This window comes from Schistosoma haematobium, chromosome 7, assembly GCF_000699445.3.
Source record: "Schistosoma haematobium chromosome 7, whole genome shotgun sequence".
Taxonomy (NCBI): Eukaryota; Metazoa; Platyhelminthes; class Trematoda; order Strigeidida; family Schistosomatidae; genus Schistosoma; species Schistosoma haematobium.
The window spans coordinates 1,140,306-1,161,885 of NC_067202.1; the positions used below are offsets into that span (position 1 = coordinate 1,140,306).

Genomic DNA, 21,580 nt, shown 5'->3' on the forward strand with positions numbered 1-21,580 from the left:
TCTACACTTACATACGTGTGAACAATAGTGTGGGATTGCTCAAGGGCGCAGTAAGAGAATAATAGTGATTAAACTTGTGAATAAGTGATTAGAACTGAACCTTTTAACTTATTAAAATGGAGGTATAACACATCATAGACGGTATGACTCGGAGAGGAGGAATGAATTCATTGAATAGAAGACATAATATAATTAAAAAATTGAAGATCTATGAGAAGACAAGGGGTAAAGTAATCTGCTCCATTGTGACCAACTCTGAGCTTTATCATATAATGTACTCAATCATCGCCTTTGACAATCGTACGGACCTGATAGACGTAGTCTGTAGATATCAACATGGCTCAATCCAACAGCCAATAACTTCCAACCACCATCTTACCTTACTAAAATCACAATAAATTTAAACGAAAGATCCTATAACACACTAAAAGACCTCGATCAATAATCAGTGGATTTATGGTTCATTGCTGTGTCTGGTCCCGATCATATATTTCACAACATCTTCGATCAGCTTGGCTCCTGTTTGTAAAAACTCTAAAGCATTATTTTTACTATTCTTCTTTGTGGCATGATCCCAAACAATGTAGAATAATGAATGTTTACTATTTAGAAAATATTTGTCCACATAAACTTACTTGTTCAACAGGTATGCCTTTTTCAGCTGCAATATCCTCGACAGTTTTTGAACCTTTCGAAATTATCCCCACACCTTTAGCAATAGCTTTCGCTGTGATTGGATGATCACCAGTGACCATGATCACTTTAATCCCGGCGGATCGACATTTTGCAACTGCGTCTGGTACAGCTGCACGAGGTGGATCGATCATAGACATTAGACCAACAAAACGTAATCCACTAACTGGAAAATTTGGTTCTTCTTCATTGAATTTGAAATTCCTAAATAAAGCGATAAGCTTCAAAGTGTGAGCATAATTAAGTAGTGACCAAATTAATAGATACAAACTATGGAATTGCGAAAATCCCCATAAACCCCCTTAAAGTAGTGATGATCATATGATCACTGGTGATCAACTTCGAGAGTTGACTGTCAGACTTCTAATAAGAAGCCGATACTAGTGAAGTTTACTCGTGTTGGGTGTGAGTCAATTGGAAAGTGGTTGTTCAATATCGTGAATCGATTATAATTAAAACAGTAGATCAATAGATGCTAACTCAGTGGTCTAAGTCTGATTTACTCAATATGACATCTCAAAGGTACTGAGTTTTCCAGAGCGTTCCTGGATAGCTATTGCTAAAAGAGCCCCATACAATGTTTCCTGTTTTTCAACGGTTCACTAGCTAAAGTCAGCCTTTATTATAAACTATGAAGCAAATCTAAAATTTGCAATCTTAAAAGGTTTCAAAACTTCTATTCAATAACAAATGAATAAATATTACAACACCTTAACTACGATTATATGACAGTTTAGTTAGAGCTTCTCTACATTTTCATCAATGTCAGTAGAGTAATAAGTCGAACAATTGTTTAATCATACTAAGATGGTAAATATAGTTTTTAAAATCTAATTCCTTATTGTCCACAGAATATTAGCTGAAAAGAGATGTATGATTAACAGATTAGTATTTTAATTGAGATCGTGAGCCGATCAATGATAGACTATCATTGAAAATCTAGAAGTACTCGACAGCCGGTTCCTCCTAGTATGAGACTCCGCAACAGTGCACATTGACCAGTTTACGATCTTAATTAAACCTCAACAATCTCTATAACCCTATATGGATTAATATACTCGTAAGCTACTAGTATTTAACCACAGATGCCTTAGAAATATTGCCAGAATCTGTTGCGATCATCGGGCAAGTAATAGTGAGGTTAGACTTAGGGTATTAGGGAATGATGATGGTAAATCAGTTGATGAGGTTGTGAATCTTCATCGACCGAGGTGGTTGGGTCACATATTTCGCATGCTTGAACACCGGTTACCGCGGCGCACAATTCTGACTAGTGTTGGAGATGATTGGAAGAAAGTTAGGGGCGGCCAAAATAAAACGTGGCATCAATGCTTGAAGTCACTAAATTCTGGTGTAAGCCATGTTGGTAGATGCAGACTAGTTGGTTGGGGTCCGTGGTGACTATCGTAACCAATGGCTAGAGACTGTGGGTGACATGGCTCAGAATATATCACAATGGCTTGAGCGTGTGTACACACTCTTTGTCTTCCCTTAAACTGTGAGATTTGAATTGCTTTATACCTTTCTTTCTATAGACTAATTCTTTCTTCCTGTACTATATCCTTATACACAATCTTTATCACTATCATTGAAGTAACTAGTTCTATGACTTTGTTCATGTTGTTGTGTTAATGCGGTATGACAACTTGGACAGATGCATATATGTGCCTGGTCTTACTTTGTAGCTGACTGACTGACTGGATTAATATTTATTTAATATCTTAACATGATTAGACATTTACTTCACATACATAGTTCTTTCAAGAATTTGTAAATATTCAGCAACTTCCATATATTTTTTCCTTATGGAAGCTGTAATTAGACTGACGATTCAAACAAAAGGATTAATTGTAATTCCTTTTGACAAGAATTTTTGATAAGGATAAATTGCTTCTAAAATTCAGAATAGGTGGTTTGAGGCCAGCAGTGCATACCAGGACACATATTTGATGTTATATGGGACTCATCATTTGGTTGATGTTAACATTTAGTTTTAGGTACACGTAGATGATAAGTCCTATATTCCACTAGAAGCTATAAGCCGTCTACTCACATGATTTGTGACAGAGCGGCTATATCGAGACAATCTACATTAGATGTACGTATACCGAAAGAAACTAACCAATACTCAGTATTAGGTATCAATAACAACATATATGAAAGCCTTACTAATAATGATATAATTCTTTCGTATTGCTCATTTCAAGACTGAAATATAGATGTGAATAGCAAAATGTTAGCATCACCGACTATAGTGATGAATGATACAGTTATGAATTCCACGGCAAAAATCAGTACGTTGATGGATGGAGGTATCGCCTTACTGATGTGTGATGACAAACACAAAATTAAGATACCTATCTACTATCTCTCGGATGTCTATTTATTTGAATCAGTGATACAATTGCTAGGTGGATAAACAGAACTTACCCACCACTTAACATTAGACAATATTGTATAAGGAGTTTCCCAATGTAGTTCATTTATTCAATTTAGATTATTTTATTTAATCCAGAACTATACAGTCTGTATAAGGGCTGATGATAACATCCAATCGATTTTGAAACGAACACTTCTCCTTTGTAAAAATTCCACTTTATATTGAAACTAATAAGCCAACACAAGTCATTGGAGACTACATAAACTGTTTATTTAACCGGTTACAATCTAACAAATTAGCTCAATATTCATATAATCATCAGAATGTGTTTTGTGGAGATTTTTAGAAATTTTCACAGATTGAACTCATGAGTCAGTTGAAGCTAGACCACCGTTGGAAACCTGGAAGCACTGGACGGCCGTTTCGTCCTAGTATGGGACTCCTCAGCAGTGCGCATCCACGACCCCGCACCACCCGGGGCTCGAACCCAGGACCTACTGGCTTCGCGCGCGAGCACTTAACCATTAGACCACTGAGCCGGCATCCAACGGTGTTAATGTCTAACTTCAACCAATCCACGAAGTTGCGCTACCGTACACCATTGTCTTCAGTGAGTTCCTATCTCACAACAGACCTGGTTGAACTCCACTGGTAACGACTTCTCACTAGAACTCCAGAAGTGTCTCCTGAAGTCAGTCACTAGTGAGCAGGTGATTATTATTATCAGAATGTGTTTTGTGGAGATTTTTAGAAATTTTCACAGATTGAACTCATGAGTCAGTTGAAGCTGGACCACCGTTGGAAACCTGGAAGCACTGGACGGCCGTTTCGTCCTGCTGAGGAGTCCCATACTAGGACGAAACGGCCGTCCAGTGCTTCCAGGTTTCCAACGGTGGTCTAGCTTCAACTGACTCATGAGTTCAATCTGTGAAAATTCATATAATCATTACTCACTTTGGATAAGTTTTAGCTGGTAGACGATAATCACAGAATCCAAGTACTCGTTCACCCATTCCACCTAATTTCATGTAGGATTTATTGAATCGTTCACGCATTTCATCATTTAGAGGTTTTTCTTTACCATTAAGTAGAATAGTACTACAACGGTCAATAATACGTTCAGGTGCACCTTTCATAACCAGCAAGTAACGTTCATCCTTGTCGTCAGTTTCATGAATTGACAACTAAATATGAATTTATGATGATAAGAAAATAGATTTATCCAATAAAACAGTAAGAAATTAAACTATAAAGCTTTTCTCTTGTTCATCCAGTAAGTACTAGAACATTAATGTAAGAAAACGTACTATAGATTTTAAAGTAAATGAATACTATCCACTTGTGACAATTCTCCTATAGTGAATGAGAACACAATTGGGGACAACCAAATGTATTCAAATACAGAATCATGAAATTTCTTAGTAAAATCTGAAAGCCACACAGTAGATACTTCATTTGGTCTCAAACTTGTTCCATCATTTCCATTTCAATCACTCTTTGTTCTCGTTCTCTTCTCTTTAATCTTATCAACCTTCTACTTCCAGACATTCCACTTATATCTGTCAACATCATTAGCGCACACCACACTTCCATCTTTATTCTGCTTCCGATGTTTATAATAGTCTTGGAAGTACTTCGTTGGAACAAATGATCTCTACCATGGAAAGCAAACGAATGTTTCTCATTACTACAGTTAAGAATGTTAGAGTTTATTTATTGGCTTTATGATTGACCTCCGACAAGAGTAAAGTATTTACATTAATCCCATACCGAATAACAAACAATGTTAAGATAGAATTAATACGTTGTCAATTGCAAGTGTAAAGCTTCTTACTTATAACTTACAGTTATTTACACTTTAAATCTAATGGATATGATATGCATTCACTTAGACCAATTGACATAATTCTACTAAAAAGGGAGAGTTCAGTACAAAATTTTTTCTGTACAATTTGTATTTTATTCAAAGGTATCTATAAGAAACCCCTAAATGCCCTGGTACGATCGAGAATGGGTAGAGTCAACTCTCCCTCTCCAAACGCTCTCACATGTCCACGTGCATACAACCACTGCCAGAGTATTACAACTCTCTGCCTTCTCGCATCATATGCGTTTTTTATGAAATTGAAAGAATGAAATATGAATGTCTGGCGCTTTAACCGGATTGGTGGACACAGAGAGTTCACCTAGGAAAGTTGGTAAACCCTCATTCCAAAACAATGGTGCACATGGGCTACAGGATCCTGAATAAACAAATGGCGTATGAAGCAATCGTTGGACACCGGTAACCATGGGACTACATCTCCTAACATTACTCCACTGCCTTGTAGATCGGACTTTTAGGTCGAAGGCTCAGGGTGTGGCCTCCTAAGAAAACCACCTGCATCGGTTTGAGCACCCGTGTAGTATCAGAGCCCAGACATAAATCAAGTGACTTGTGTGACGTATATGTATTCGGTGCCCCTTCGTACCAGTATGTATATGTTCAGATAATAATAATAATGCTTCAAATGTATCAAACAAAAAAGAAAAAAATTGCTTACTTGATATTTATTTGTAGAATTAAATGGAATTTCCAAAATTTTACGATTTTTAGCTCTATATTCAATAACTTTACCAACACATAATTCAGTACATTTTAATATAGCTGTCTCTGAAGCATCACCATTACATTCACGTTTTAAAACTGGTTTATTTTCTTCACCAGTTTTAAATTCAGCACGATTACATAACATTGCAATACGTGCTAAAGCTGTCCATGTTGGTGAACTTTTATTAAAACGTGCACCTATAAATTACAAAAATTAAAGATGAATTGAATTTGCAAAAAAGATTTCAAGTTATTCCATGATTGAAATCTTTGATTAAACTTTGATTAATCTTGATTAACATATGACTATCCTATGGGTAATTGTCTCGATATAGTTATTTTGTCCTATGCCTGATAAACTATGACTAGCAATGTAATCAAGGATATGTGTTTAGTCTCATTATTTTAGACTAATCGGGTGAGTGAATGTCTTCTTCTGCTGAAGAGACCTAAATAGAATGTAAAGCATCTCATGAACTCCACTGCATGTCACAATCTATCTCTTTTTTCTAAACGGGAGTTAATACTTTGATTGTTTTAACTAGATATAAGTTATACAATTTTCAGTTAAGTAAATTCTTTCTAGTCGGAAGCTATTCTACAAATTTCAGATTAGTTTGGAGGGTTTTTGAAGATTATTTAATTTTTTTTCATTTATACATAATCTAATTGGATGCTGACCTATTGATCTGAAGACAAAGCACTGATTACGAGACCGAAATGTCTTGGGTTCAGTCCTTAGGTGAGTTTGTTAATGCTTATAGCCTTTGCCAAGGAAGTCCTACTCACTGCCTTCTCGTGGCAGGGGTGTTGTTTACGAAAATGGGAGGACGAAAAGCGAATGTCCGGCGCTTTAACCGGATTCCAAACCAATGGTGCACATGGGCTCCAGTATCGTGAAGGAACAAATGGCGTGTGAACTAATTGTTGGTCACCGGCCTCAATGGGACTGCATCTCCTTACGATGCTCCACTGGCTTGTGGATCAGACCTTCAGATCGAAGGCTCGGGGAGTGGCTCCCTAAGAAAACCACCTGCTTCGGTTTAGGCACCCGACCAGTATCAAAGCCCTCACACATATCAAGTGAGATCTATGTGGCGCATATGTAATTGGTGCCTCCATGTACCAATATCTATGTGTTAAAATAAATAAATAAATTGTTGATGCTTGCTTGCTGAAATATATAGTGTATTACCATGGAAAATCTGTCCAGTGCTTTCTAGTTCTTAACAGTCGTTCAACTAAGGTCAGTCAGTGAAAGTGAAACGTTAAAAACGTTAAATAAAAACCTCTACTTAAAAAAACGGGGGGGGGCGGAAGGGTGATAGGCAATGTAATATTACCTGTTTGATTCTCTGTAGTATCAGCATCAAATATTTTATTGTCAAACCACATATGTGCTACAGTCATACGATTTTGTGTTAATGTACCAGTTTTATCTGAACAAATGGTACTTGTTGATCCAAGTGTTTCAACAGCTTCTAAATTTTTCACTAAACAATTTTTACTAGCCATACGTTTAGCGGTTAATGTTAAACATACCTAAAAGGTAAGATAATAATGAATTTTGTATATCATATACTGATTAGTATTTATAAAGGAATGATTCGATGACAAACTTGTTATAGTCTATAAAGAACGAAAGGTTAAAACTGTTAATTATATCGTAAAATGCTTAAAACAATTGACTTATAGGCATATGTTCAGTTTACTTTGAATAAAAGTATACTAGTAAGGAATAGATTGATAACATGTTTTCAACTGATTGCCCCTTGAGTTTTGTCAATCAACTCCTATATCAGCTAGTCTGACTAAGATATGACAATATTTAATCAAGTGAATAATTGTTAGTATGAGCCTTTTAGGAAAGTGATGAAGATCAAATTGAAATTTGTAGTATCTTTGTAATTTATTGCTGGAAAACTTCAGTAGCATGTATTTCAAATGTGATCTATTGTTCATTTTGTTTAAATGAATAACATTCCGTGAGGAGATAGCAACCGATGGTTAATGACCTTGAATGACATGGCTCAAAATCGTTTGCAATGGCGCAGGTGCATCCAAATTCTAATCTTCTGAATTCTTCATGTCCCCTATTGTTTCTCTTTCCGAATTTATTTCACTGGATTATACTCCTTGAATAACATATTCAGACCATAATCTTTCCGATTACTGCTTATATTTTTACTACCTCTACCACTATGGGATTTGAAACGACAATTGTATCTCTGTGCTAATGTGACATGGCAACTTGAACTGAACGTACAAAGTTCTGTGTTGTTGCTAACTCACTGATATAAATTGTTGCGGTTCAAAGTTATCGATTAATTCAGGAAATATGACCTCTAATAATAAGTTAGTTTACGAAGATAGTTGAATCATGTAGGTTACATTACAAAGTGATTTTAGTTAAATGACCATTAAACACCAGAAATCAATAAAAAACTGTTTGTTCTTCTATGGCACTCCTCAGCATTGGACACAGATAACCCCAGAGCCAAGGGTTCATCAATGTCGATTATAAGGCGGTAACTTGCCAATCGAATTAAAAGATAGTTTTCAGCCATCACAAATTGACTGAAATTAAACACATAAACAATTAAATTCCAGCTCAGTGGTCTAAATCTTAAGCTGTCGTCGCTAAGTATTAAGGTTCTGAGTTCAGATGTGCATGTCCACTGTTGACGTACATACTTACTTTCGCCTCTTACTCTCAATGGAGCATAGGCCACCGAATGGCATTCTTCAACCCACTCTGTCCTCGGACTTCCTTTCTACTTCTATCCAATTCATGTTCATTCTTCTCATGTCTGTCTCCATTTCTCGGCATAATGTGTCCTTTGGTCTTCCTCTTCTTCTTTGACCTTAAGGATTCCATGTGATGAGTGTTTGCGTTGTGACGCAGTTCGGTGCATTCTTCAACGTGTGTCTTATTCACTTCCAGAACTTCTTCGTGATTTCTTCCTGCAATCGAATCTGGTTTGCTCTCCCCCACAGAAGGCTGTTGCCGATAGCGTCTTGTTAACCGATCCGAAGTATTTTGCGTCGACAACTGATAATGAACACTTGTATGTTCTGGATGATGACTTTCGTAGTTCTGCAAGATTTCGTCCCATACAGTAGACCTGTCTTGATATTTGCATCGAAGATTTTGACCTTGTTATTAGTTGACAGACAGTTGTTTTGATTTCCAGATGTCCTCCAATTGTAATTATGCTGTTCTTGCTTTGCCGATCCGTGACTTCACATGTGCATCAGATCAACCGTGTTCATCAATGATACTGCCCAAACATGTAAAGGTTTTTACATCTTCCAAATCTTCTCCGTCAAGTGTAATTCGATTGGTGCATACTACTTTGTATCGGAGAAGCCCGCTGTTGGGGAGTCCCATAATTGAATAAAACAACTATTCCATACTTCCTAGTATTGATTTGTTCTCTACTATAACCTAAGATCCTCAACGTTTTAATTCAGAAATACTAATAATTTCTATTATGAAACCAAGAAGAAAAACAGAATAACACTTTAATGAAATTTAAAAAAATAAATCAATAAAAACATACTGTAACCGTGGCTAATAGACCTTCTGGAACATTAGCTACAATAATACCAATTAAGAAGATAACAGCTTCAAGCCAACGATAACCCAATATAAAAGCAATAATAAAGAATGTTACACCAAGAACCATTGCAACAGCTGTAATTAAATGAATAAAATGATTTATTTCTTTATGTATTGGAGTTTCGCCAAGTTCTAAACCAGATGCTAAATTTGCAATACGACCCATAACAGTACGATCGCCTGTACTGATAACAATACCACGGCATGTACCTAAACATTAAAGTAATATGTGCATATATATATATATATATATATATATATTGAATTAGAAAATCTATTATGTATAACTTAATAAATATTCACTAATTCATTTGATTAAGAATGAAATTGTAATATCATTAGACATTCCTAGCTAATTGTTAAACTATCATTCCAATGTTCTGTAAAAATGTATTGATGAAATTAAAACATTCAGTGAAATTTGACAATCAATTCCATAACCGCATACTGATAACTATCATGTGCCCACTAGTGATTAGATTTGAGAGGGAATTTTCAGAGTTCCAATGAGAAACTGTGACTAGTGAAAATAATCGATGTGGAGTGTGAGACAGTTACCTATGAAAGACAGTGGAAGATGGTCAAACAATGTCGTGAATCGATTAAAGCTAGATATTAACAGTGTTGGAAACCGGCTCGCACTCGCGCTCGAGACCATAGGTCCTAGGTCTTATTCCTTCATGTGGGATTATGGATGTGCACTGCCGAGAAGTCTTATACTAGAGCAAATGGCCGTCCATAATATTGTAGGTGTAAGAAATGAGTTATTTAATTTATTTCAAATATGATAAGTATATCATTTTCTATAAATAACTTACCATCAACAGCGTTAGTTGAGAAAAAGGCTAAATTTCTTGTTTCTAATGGATTTTCATTAGAAAACTCTGTTGTACGTGATTGAGGCTCTGATTCACCAGTCAATGCTGAATTATCTACCTAAAAAAATAATTTTAAAAAAATGATTCGACGGTCATACTTGATTAATTTTAACAGTTTGTTAAATATGGTTACTACAGGATTGAAGTATAAATTACTTGGACTAGTCACCTCTTCTTATACACACCAATCAATTCAACTGCTTTTGTGGAGCAATTCGCATTCGTAGATGTCCTAACAATTTTCATTTTCCTGTTCGTGAATAACCCTTCCCCCCAGTGTAATTGAGTAAAGGTATTGTTGCAATCTATAACAGTTCAGTTTTAGTTCACTTAATTCAAACTGATCATATATATATCCTGTGAACAGTTATCTGCCTAAATATGTCAAAATAAGAATCTTTTGAACAGCTGAAGTAATAGCTATTGGAATCGAAAAATTGGAGCTTTGTATCCAAGAGGAAGATGTTTAGCAGCGTTTGTTTTTACCGTGACTACAAAACTGGTATAATTATTTAAAAATCATTTGAATTATATGATGAAAAAAGTATTATGACGATACATACAGCTGCCCCCCCTCTATGTTTTTTTCTACGTTTCAATTTATTGTAATCATGTATCTTAGTACCCACCGTTATTTACAGGATAGAATACATGCCCCCTAAATTTGTAGATTATCTTTCTTTCATTGTTCAATAGTTTTACGATATTCAGAATGTTGTTTCCAACCGTTTAGTTAATGAATGTCATATATAGAAGGATATTTTTGATTGGGAGATTTTATTTCAATCTTTAACTTTCAAATTTCTTTTGTTTGTTTCATTTAACAATTTTCAGTATTGAGTTGTGAAGGTTGTTGAATTTCATTGAAATCATGAATTGATCTAAGTTAGACTAATACTGAAAATCTAGAAGGATTAAATAGTCGTTTTGTCCTAGTATGAGACTCCTTGATATTGCCTATCCACGACCCTTCATATTGGACTTAAACCTAACACCATCATCATAAATTTATTGATCCTGAAAATTTGCTTATCTAGTTTATTTAGTTTTGATTTTTAATAATGTTCTTTTGGATTAACTTGAGTTAGTAAAATAAACAGATGATATGAGAATCCAGGATATCAAAATCGAAGAAAACATTTCGGAGTATGGGGTTATGGAGGTTATCAAGTTTTTGATTGAGATCATAAAACGATGGATGTTAGATTACCATTGAAAACCTGGAAGTACTGGACAGCCGTTTCATCCTGTTGTGAGACTCCTCAGCAGTGCGCATCCACGATCCCACTCGCGACATTCGAACTCAGGGCCTTTGGTCTCTCACGCGAACGTCTAACCTCTAGACCATTGAGCTGGCCGACATCCAACGGTGTTAATGTCCAACCTCAACCAATCCATGGAATTGCGTGACCATTTTCTATTGTATTGAGTTAGATACCTGTCTCTACCCGACACGGATTAGCTCCACTGGTCGCAGCTTTCCACTAGAACTCTGAGAATTCCCACAGGAAGTTAGTCACTAGTGAGAACATGATAATTATCAGTATGAGGTTGTGGAGATTATTAAGTTTTTTTGTGATTGAGATTATGAACCGGTTAAGGTTATAAATGAATTAACATTTGAGAACTGATCTATAAATCAAACTGTTAACTCATGTGATTTATCACATATATTAGTCATATAGAAACATTATTACATAGTTGTATTAATAAAAAAATTAAACCCTAACTGATACAGTTGCCTTTGTGCTTATCGCTAAATTTTCTAAACAAAATGGATGAAAGCCGTGACCAGTGGAGCTAATCCGTGTCGGAGAGAGACGGGTATTTCGTGGATTGGTTGAGGTTAGACAATAACAACATTGGGTGCCGGCTCAGTGGTCTAGAAGTTAAACGTTCACGCGCTAGACCGAAAGCCCTGTGTTCGGGATCATGGATGCGCACTGCTGAGTCCTACAATAGGATGAAATGGCCGTCCAGTTCTTCCAGGTTTTCCATAGTGATCTAACATCCATCGGTTCATGATCTTAATCAAAGTGAATTCGATATATTTACTTACTTTAAATGAACTTGCAGTAATAATTCTTATATCAGCTGGAATACGATCACCAAATTTCACTTCAACTATATCACCAACAACTATACTTTCTGCTGGTACTTCAGTTTTTAAACCATCTCGTATGACAAGTGCAGTCTGAAAGTTTTTTGTATAACATTACATTATGATAAAATAACAAATGAGAAAAGGGAAGTGTTATTACTACTGAAAATACTGAATATAAATATTATGTCAAGTGATTTTATATTTTGCAATCTTCTAAAGAGATGAGTACAGATGATAAATTTAACTAACTTTCATAAAATCTTTTTGAACTAAAATCATAATTAACATTTCACTAGTCACTTACTTCATGGTGTTCTAGTGAGATCTCATGACCATTAGATTTCAGAAATGTTATTAATGAAACAGTTTTCACCTATGGGAGTAGATAATTATCGTACCATACTGCAAATTGGTTGAAGCTGGTATCATACTAATGGACAATGACCCAGTGGTTTTAGTGGTTGAGACTTGAAGGTGCTGGATTCGATGCTTAGTGGAGTTGTGAGTGTACATTACTGAATAGTCCTATACTGTTACTGGACAGATTCTTAGTATCCTTTGGTTTAAACTGGTTCCTTAACTGAAGTCAACCTGTAGTAAATACAGCTCGTAAATTAAGTCAGTCTTTACAAAACCTCTTTCGGTTAGAAGTCGTTAACACACTTGATTTAATTCTTACTGTTGTATGTCATCATTTTTGTCTGAAATTGTAATGGCTTGTAATTACTTCCATATTAATACATCGATCATTCATTAAACGACGACGAGCATCATGTTCGAGATGATGGAGAAGATTTGTAGCTCAGGTGGATGATTTTGGTGAAGTAGACTACTGCTTGAATTTTGTGCAGATGATAGAGTTCAGATGAAAGCTTCACGACTAAACCATCCAGCTCAGAGAACAAAACTTCACCAAAAGGCATCATGTTTGCCTAGTTTTCAATGATAATTGACAGAAACCTATCGATCATGTTTAAATGATTCGACATTACATGCAATATATTTTACTGCTAATTTGCCACCTAAATATTTTAGTGGTAGCTTACTGGACTGTGAATCTAAGTAACGAATATTTGAATACCATAATGTTCATAAGTTAATTGAAGATTGTATGTTTTGTGAATCAGTACCAACTAAAATCAAACCCAGATTCAGAGTTTCCTAACTAGCCTCTAAGTAATATATACATTCTTCGTTAAACGAAAAATCATCTCGACTTTACTACAGACAGTGTAAGTATTTCAAAGTTAGGTTTGCTATTTATTACTAAGTAGAGATTCGTTAGCAGCTCACGGACAATAATTAATATGGTTTGCAAATTGGGTAAATAGGTTAGAAAAACGTTCGGATAGCTTTGTTTTGTATTTAGATGGAGAAAGAGAGAAATTCACCTGCAATACTCTTTATTTATCAATTTGAGTTCAGAAAACTCTGTATTTAGTCAGTCATCATCAAAACACAACTAGATTGTCGGTATACTCTAAATCTATAAAGAAGTCTCTAGGTAGAAAGTCGTTCTTGCATGATCAGTAGGTGAAATTCCTACCTCTAAAAAACATTTTTAACGAAAACAAACTAAGTTTTTAAAGTAAGAAAACCTAATGAACATCACTTGGCAAATAAAAGTTCATAGTTGAGTTCATGAGTCAATTAAAGCTGGACCACCATGGAAAACCTGGAAACACTGGACGGCCACTTCGTCCTAGTATGGTACTTCTCAGCAGTGTGCACTCACGATCTCGTACGCGGGATTTGAACCCAGGACCTTCGGTCTCGCGCTCAAGTGCTTAACCTCTAGACCACTGAGACCGCATCCAACGGTGTTAAAGTCTAACTTCAATCAATTCACGAAATTACAACACCGTCCACCATTGTCTTTTGTGAATAACTACCTCACAACAGACCCGGTTGAACTCCACTGGTCACAGCGAGACCGAAGGTCCTGGTTTCGAATCACATGAGCGGGATCGTGGATAAGCATTGCTGACACGAATAATCATTATCAAATTGTATTAAAAAATTGAATCGTCTATTTCTGATTTTTGAAATGGTATAATGGTTTGATTTCATCAATATTTTCTTTTACAGAATTTTCAATACAAATGTCAAAACAGTTCTACTGTATTGGGACGGAATCTTGCAGAACTACGAAAGTCATCATCCAGAACATACAAGTGTTCATTATCAGTTGTCGACGCAAAATACTTCGGATCGGTTAACAAGACGCTATCGGCAACAGCCTTCTGTGGGGGAGAGCAAACCAGATTCGATTGCAGGAAGAAATCACGAAGAAGTTCTGGAAGTGAATAAGACACACGTTGAAGAATGCACCGAACTGCGTCACAACGCAAACACTCATCACATGGAATCCTTAAGGTCAAAGAAGAAGAGGAAGACCAAAGGACACATTATGCCGAGAAATGGAGACAGACATGAGAAGAATGAACATGAATTGGATAGAAGTAGAAAGGAAGTCCGAGGACAGAGTGGGTTGAAGAATGCCATTCGGTGGCCTATGCTCCATTGAGAGTAACAGGCGTAGGTAAGTTGTAAGTAATATTTTCTTTGAATACAAGTGAATATTCATTTGTTGTGTTTAACTGTCCTCATAGATTAGTTTAACTTAGTGTTTTTTACCACTCGAAATCAATAGAACAAAGTGATTTAGCATTATTTCAATGGTGTTTAGCGATGATTTACTTTAATTCATGAATTTAATTAGACAACTGTAACAAAAGTGTTTAGTTTTATTATACGTAGCTACTTGATCCTTTGTACCAGATTCCTTGTCAATGTGTATATACGACTATAGCATGGGTTGAAGTCTGACCTTCGGGCCTTAAAATGATTACTCAACTTTTAAAAAAACACACTACATTTACATCGAGTAGCCCATGAGTTAATTTATGATACTGGACAATTATAATAAATTAACATAAGTAGTGTGTATTTCACCAGTAATATGGTCAAGTTTTCATTGCTCATTACTTTAAAACTAGTTGTCTGTTTGACACTTTATTCTATGGTCTCTAATGATTTACATTTATTAATATTGTACAGAATTAAAATGTAGCCTTATTAACAATTAAATCATTCATTTCATAGAATACAACATAATTATCATCTAAATGCCGTGGTGCGGCCGAGAGTGGGGAGAGTCAGCTCTCTCTAGCAAATGACCATGTGCATACAACCACTGTCAGGGAAGTTCTACTCACTGACTTCTCGCACCACGTATATTGTTTACGAAATTGAGAGGATGAAAAGCGAATATCCGCTGCTTTAACCGGATCGGTGGACATGGAGAGTTTACCTAGGGTAGTTGGAAAACCCTTATTACAAACCAATGTTGTACATGAGCTCCAGTATTCTGAAGGAACAAATAGCATATGAACCAATCGTTGATCACCGGCTATCATGGGACTGCATCTCCTTACGTCGCTCCACTGCCTTATGGATCAGACCTTTAGGTCAAAGGCTCCGGATGTGGTCCCCTATGAAAACCACCTGTTTCGGTTTAGGTACACAGACAGTATCCAAGCCCTCACACAAATCGAATGATTTATGTGACGTATATCTATTTGGTGCCTTCTTGTAACAATATTTATATAATGAAATAAATAAATAAACTTTCTTACTTGTGGAACTAAATTTTTAAATGAATCCATAATACGTGATGATTTTGATTCTTGATAATATGAAAAACATCCAGTAATAACAACAACAGCGAGTAAAACAATACCAAGATATAACTAAAAGAAATAATAATAAAAAGAATATTAAATTTAAAAAAGTAAATTATTATTATTATTATTATTATTATTATTATTATTATTATTATTATAGTAGTAGTAGTAGTAGTAGTAGTAGTAGTAGTAGTAGTAGAGGAGGAGGAGGAGGAGGAGGAGGAGGAGGAGGAGAAGGAGGAGGAGGAAGAGTAATGAGAATATTTGAATAATTACAGAAAGAATAATTGGGAATATTTAGTTCTTTACATTCTTATCTTCAGTAAACTCATGATATTACATAATTATTATGTGTTGTCATTTATGATAGATATATTTTTTCTTATTTCCGATATGTATGAACTCTATTGGTCATGTCTTCACAGTAGAACTCAAGGAATCATGTTTCAAAATTAGTAACCAGTGAATATATGATTATTATTAGTGAGAAGGAGTTTATAGAAATTATTGATATTCATGGTTTACATAAAGAACTGAGATTTAATTAGATAATCTGATCAAGTTGTAAATCAATCAGTAACAATGCAAAACTTTGTACGTACATACATCAGTTCGAGTTGCCACACTACATTAGCACAGAGATGCAGTGGTCGATTCAAATCCCGTAGTGGTAGAGGTAATAAGAGTATAAGCAGTAATCGGAAAGATTAGGGTTTGAAGATGTTATTTAAAGAGTATAATTCAGTGAAATAAATTTGGAAAGTAAAATAAGAGACAAGGAGGATTCAGGAGATTAGAATTTGGGAGAACACAAAGATTGGATGCACCTACGTCATTGCAAACGATTTTTAGCAATGTCATTCAGGGTTTCTAACCATCGGTTGTAAATAAACACCAATGATGAATCTTATCTAGGGACAAACCCGACCGAATCTGCTACCTTGACGCGGTGGTCGGGCTTGCCTATCGTGATGACCCAACCGAGCTATATTGGCTGGAACATATGTTCCTGCAGGTTCTACCATGCCAGGCAGGTCGATTGGAGAACGATAAGACTAAAAGCAGCAACTCAAGGTCTGAGGGCGAAGTCGTACTTCTGACTGTAGAGGGGTGTGACAGCAGTAAGGTGTTTCCTTCAGACAACCAGCATCTGCAGCGATGCTGCCTTCCCACAAGGAGGGGTGGGGTTAGAAAAGGTCGACCCTAAAAATGTCACACCTCATCTTACCTCACGGATTTCCGTCTCCGGCGGTAAGGCCCTTTGAAGAACGGAGCTAACACATTAAAACCCTTCAACAAAAAGGCCGTGAGCGACCGGCCTCAAGCAGTTGTCCCTTGGGCTCTGCGGTCACGCTCCCAAGTCGTTAAGACCACCACTAATCCAATTTCCTTTTCAGGTTCCTCAAGAAATACCCTTCCACGGTGTTGGCAGCCGGGAAGTGATATCAGCCCTCATACCCGTAACAGCACACGAGACCAAGCCGGTCACATTCAAATCCTTCCTACACCTCCTAATACCTCTCTTATCTCCACGACTAACCCTTCTCACGTCCCTTTATCACCTTGCACTGCTAGGGCAAACGATTCGAGTACGTGGAACGCCATTCCTGGTCTCCTGAAACCACGCTCTAAAGTATATGTAGGAGCTTTTAACGTACGAACACTTTGCCAAATAGGACAGCAGGCTTCCCTAGCTAGGACTTTAGAATCCTGAGACATCAATGTGTGCTGCGTCTCCAAAACGCGCATACAGGATCCGAGTAGCGTCATTCATTTGACCTCACCATGCCAAAACAAAGAACCGACTCGATTCACGCTTCGTGTATCTGGAAGCCCTGATCCTGCTTCCTGTGGCCTCGCCGGCGTAGGTATAGCATTGAGTCCCAGGGCAGAACTACCTCTCCTAGACTGGAACCCAGTAGACAGTCGTTTGTGCGCTGTCCGACTGAACGGAACAGTAAGGATCCGGAAAGATAGGGACACTCGTCGTTGCCTCTTCGTCGTCTCTGCCTATTCTCCCACTGACTGCAGCGCAGATGACGTAAAAGATGAGTTTTACAGGAAGCTCTCCGACCTTCTTCGAAAAGCTAGGCGCTCGGATGTAGTAATAGTGGCCGGTGACTTTAATGCTCAAGTAGGTGAACTTAGCGATAGGGAAAGACACCTAGGTGGATCTCATGGCATCGTGGCTCAAAGAACGGATAATGGCGACCGTCTGTTGCAGCTATGCTCAGATAATCGCCTGATCCTTGCAAATACTAACTTTAAGCATAAAGAAAAACATCTTTTAACATGGCGACCCCCCAACTCGTCCCAACGTTGGACCCAAATAGATTACATCGCTATCAGCCACCGATGGAGGGGCTCGATAGAAGACTGTCGCTCATTCTGGAGCACATGCTTAAATTCAGATCATGCTCTAGTGCGAGCGCGTATTTGCTTGGACGCAGGAAAGACGCTGCAAGGAAACCTCTTAGGGGCCTACTTAATGATAGTCAAGCTAAGAGTATATTTCAGGAACAACTAGGAAAACAGTTAGGCAGCCATGTATGTGATGCCCACCCCGATGCAGCATGGAATGATATCCGAAAAGCTGTGAAAACAGCAGTGATATCTGCTAGTACGGTAAACCGTAAGGTTAGGGAGCAACACTGGATCTCAACAGCATCTATCTCACTGATAGATGCTCGGAAACTCATTCCACCTGGCTCTGAACATAATGAAGAGCGGAGTCAGCTTAAGTGCAAGCTGACAAGAAGTCTACGCAATGATCGTGAACAGTGGTGGGTAGCGAAAGCAAGGGAGATGGAAAAGGCAGCGGCAATAGGTAATAGCAGATAATTGTTCAGACTCGTTAAGGAAACCGGAATTAGGAACCCGACCATTAGCGAAACAATCTCAGAGAAAGATGGACATATTATTCATTCTCAATCCAGGAGATTGGATCGATGGTCAGAACTCTTTAGGGATCAGTTCAACTGGCCTTCAGCCACACTTCGGTTTCCCACGATCTCTAGTCAACCTGAATGGCAAGTTAATGTAAGTCCTCCGTCCCTTTACGAAGTTGAAAAAGCAATAGGAAATCTGAAACATGGAAGAGCAGCAGGCCCTGACAGGTTTACTCCTGAGATTTTTAAGGATGGTGGTCCAGTATTAGCAATGAGATTAACTGAGGTCTTAGGTAGAATTTGGGAACTGGACGTAATCCCATCTGACTGGTCTCAATCACTGTTTGTGCCAGTCTATAAGAAAGGACAAAAGTCCTCCTGTGACAATCACAGAGGAATCAGTTTGACTAATATAGTGTCTAAAATATTAACTTCAATAATACTTTGACGCCTAACCAATGCTCGTAAAGAGCAGACGAGAGAAAATCGGGTTGGTTTTCGACCTGGACGTGGTTGTATACACCAGATATTCACACTACGTCAGGTTCTAGAACACAGACACACATTCAGACGCCCCACAATGGTAGTATTTCTCGACCTTAAGGCGGCATTCGACTCTGTTGATCGTGAGGTTTTATGGCAGTGTTTGTCACTGAAAGGAGTACCAAAGAAGTACATTAGCCTTATAAAGGCTCTCTACTCGAACACAACTGGTAGAGTGAGAGCTTATGGAGAACTGTCGTCAGAGTTGATTACCTCAAGTGGTGTTAGTCACAGCTTTCTACTCTCCCCATTCTTGTTCAACTTTGTGGTCGATGTACTTTTAGAGATAACACTTTCCTCATCTAAATTTCCAGGGGTTGAACTTCTACCGGGAGGTTCACTTGTTGACTTAAAATATGCTGATGACATAGTTTTATTTGGTGAAGACGCTGACAAAATGCAGAGTCTTCTGACCACTCTAAGCAACAATGCAAGCATGTTCGGGATGCGATTCTCCCCCTCGAAATGCAAAATGTGGCTTCAGGATTGGGTTGCATTGACACCCGAACTAATGATAGGGAGTGAAGTAGTTGTGCGTGTCGATCGCTTCACTTATCTTGGAAGTGTCATCAGCCCTTGTGGTCTGGTGTGTGACGAAATCTCAGCACGGATACAGAAGGCTCGACTAGCTTTTGCCAACTTGCGTCATTTATGGCGTAGGCGAGATATCCGTCTATCAACCAAAGGACGTGTTTACTGTGCAGCAGTTCGTTCCGTCCTACTTTATGGTAGTGAAACATGCCCGATAAGAGTAGTGGATATTCGTAGGTTACTAGTATCTGACCATAGGTGTCTTCGAAACATTGCTCGTGTATCCTGCGACCATCGAGTAAGTAATGCAGTTGTCAGGAAACGGGTACTAGGCAAGGATGGAAAATCAATTGACGAAGTAGTGAAACTTAATCAATTGAGATGGCTGGGAAATGTGTTACGTATGCACAATCACCGACTGCCTCGATGTGCGATTTTTTGTTGTATAGGAGTAGATTGGAAGAAAGCTAGGGGCGGCCAGAACAAACATGGCACAAATGCATGAAGTCACTGACAAGTAGACTGGGTCATATTGGTAGGTGTAAACTACCTGGTTGGGGACCGCGAGATGATAGCAACCGACGGTTAGAGACCCTGAGTGACATTGCTAAAAATCGTTTGCAATGACGTAGGTGCATCCAATCTTTGTGTTCTCCCAAATTCTAATCTCCTGAATCCTCCTTGTCTCTTATTTTACTTTCCAAATTTATTTCACTGAATTATACTCTTTAAATAACATCTTCAAACCCTAATCTTTCCGATTACTGCTTATACTCTTATTACCTCTACCACTACGGGATTTGAATCGACCACTGCATCTCTGTGCTAATGTAGTGTGGCAACTCGAACTGATGTATGTACGTACGAAATTCTACGTTGTTACTGACTGACTGACTTATCTAACGACAAAACAAATATAATATCATAACTATGGTCAATTCTTTATGGGAGTTATAAAACATGAAAATCTTCACAAAACGTTGTTTTAATAAAAAGAAATGTATATTAGATCATTATGATAGCTTAACAGAATTATTAATCTATTAGACTTTATATCAAAATTAATCTTAATAGATAACTGTCTTTATTGAATTCCAAATTATTACTGATTAGGATTTGTAGCGTTTTTTAGCAACTTAGTTTTCTACGGGATGGGATCACTAACCCTATGCCAAACTCTCCTTTATCCAGGCTTTGGACCGGCAGTAACTCTAGAAGAGCTACAGGCGGAATCCTGGACGGAAGTGGAAAAGAGGAAGGCCAAAGAACACATTACATCAGGAAATAGAAGCAGAAATGAAAAGGATGAATAACAACTGGAAAGAGCTGAAAAGGATTGCCCAAGACTGGGTTGAATGGAGAGTACTGGTGGGCGGCCTATGCTCCTCCATGAGGAGTAACAGGAGTAAGTAAGAATTTGAAGGATAATTATTTAGAAAATAAGATATTTTTACCATAATTCATGTTATAATGATGTGTATAATGAGAATTGATTAATCGATTGAAATCAGAAATTACTAACTGATTATAATGATATTATGAGATTGGAATCGTTATAAATACAAAATGAAGAGTATAGGACAAAACGGCTGTTCAGTGCTTTCAGGTTTTCGATTGTGATCTAGCTTCGATTGACTCATGATCTCAACTATATAAATTACTATA

General features: G+C 37.3%; 1 protein-coding gene across 1 annotated transcript in view; it reads right to left on the reverse strand.

Annotated features, from left to right (window-relative positions):
• The window catches only part of MS3_00009405 (uncharacterized protein), a 45,060-nt gene that overhangs the window by 15,064 nt on the left and 8,416 nt on the right, over nucleotides 1–21,580 (reverse strand). Inside the window, exons 4-11 of the mRNA XM_051217767.1 lie at nucleotides 15,906–16,019; nucleotides 12,223–12,357; nucleotides 10,104–10,221; nucleotides 9,227–9,495; nucleotides 7,007–7,205; nucleotides 5,617–5,861; nucleotides 4,028–4,257; nucleotides 636–897 (exon numbers count right to left, since the gene is read on the reverse strand). Of these exons, the coding sequence (XP_051064192.1) occupies nucleotides 636–897; nucleotides 4,028–4,257; nucleotides 5,617–5,861; nucleotides 7,007–7,205; nucleotides 9,227–9,495; nucleotides 10,104–10,221; nucleotides 12,223–12,357; nucleotides 15,906–16,019 (1,572 nt within the window). The remainder of the gene's footprint in view (nucleotides 1–635; nucleotides 898–4,027; nucleotides 4,258–5,616; nucleotides 5,862–7,006; nucleotides 7,206–9,226; nucleotides 9,496–10,103; nucleotides 10,222–12,222; nucleotides 12,358–15,905; nucleotides 16,020–21,580) is intronic.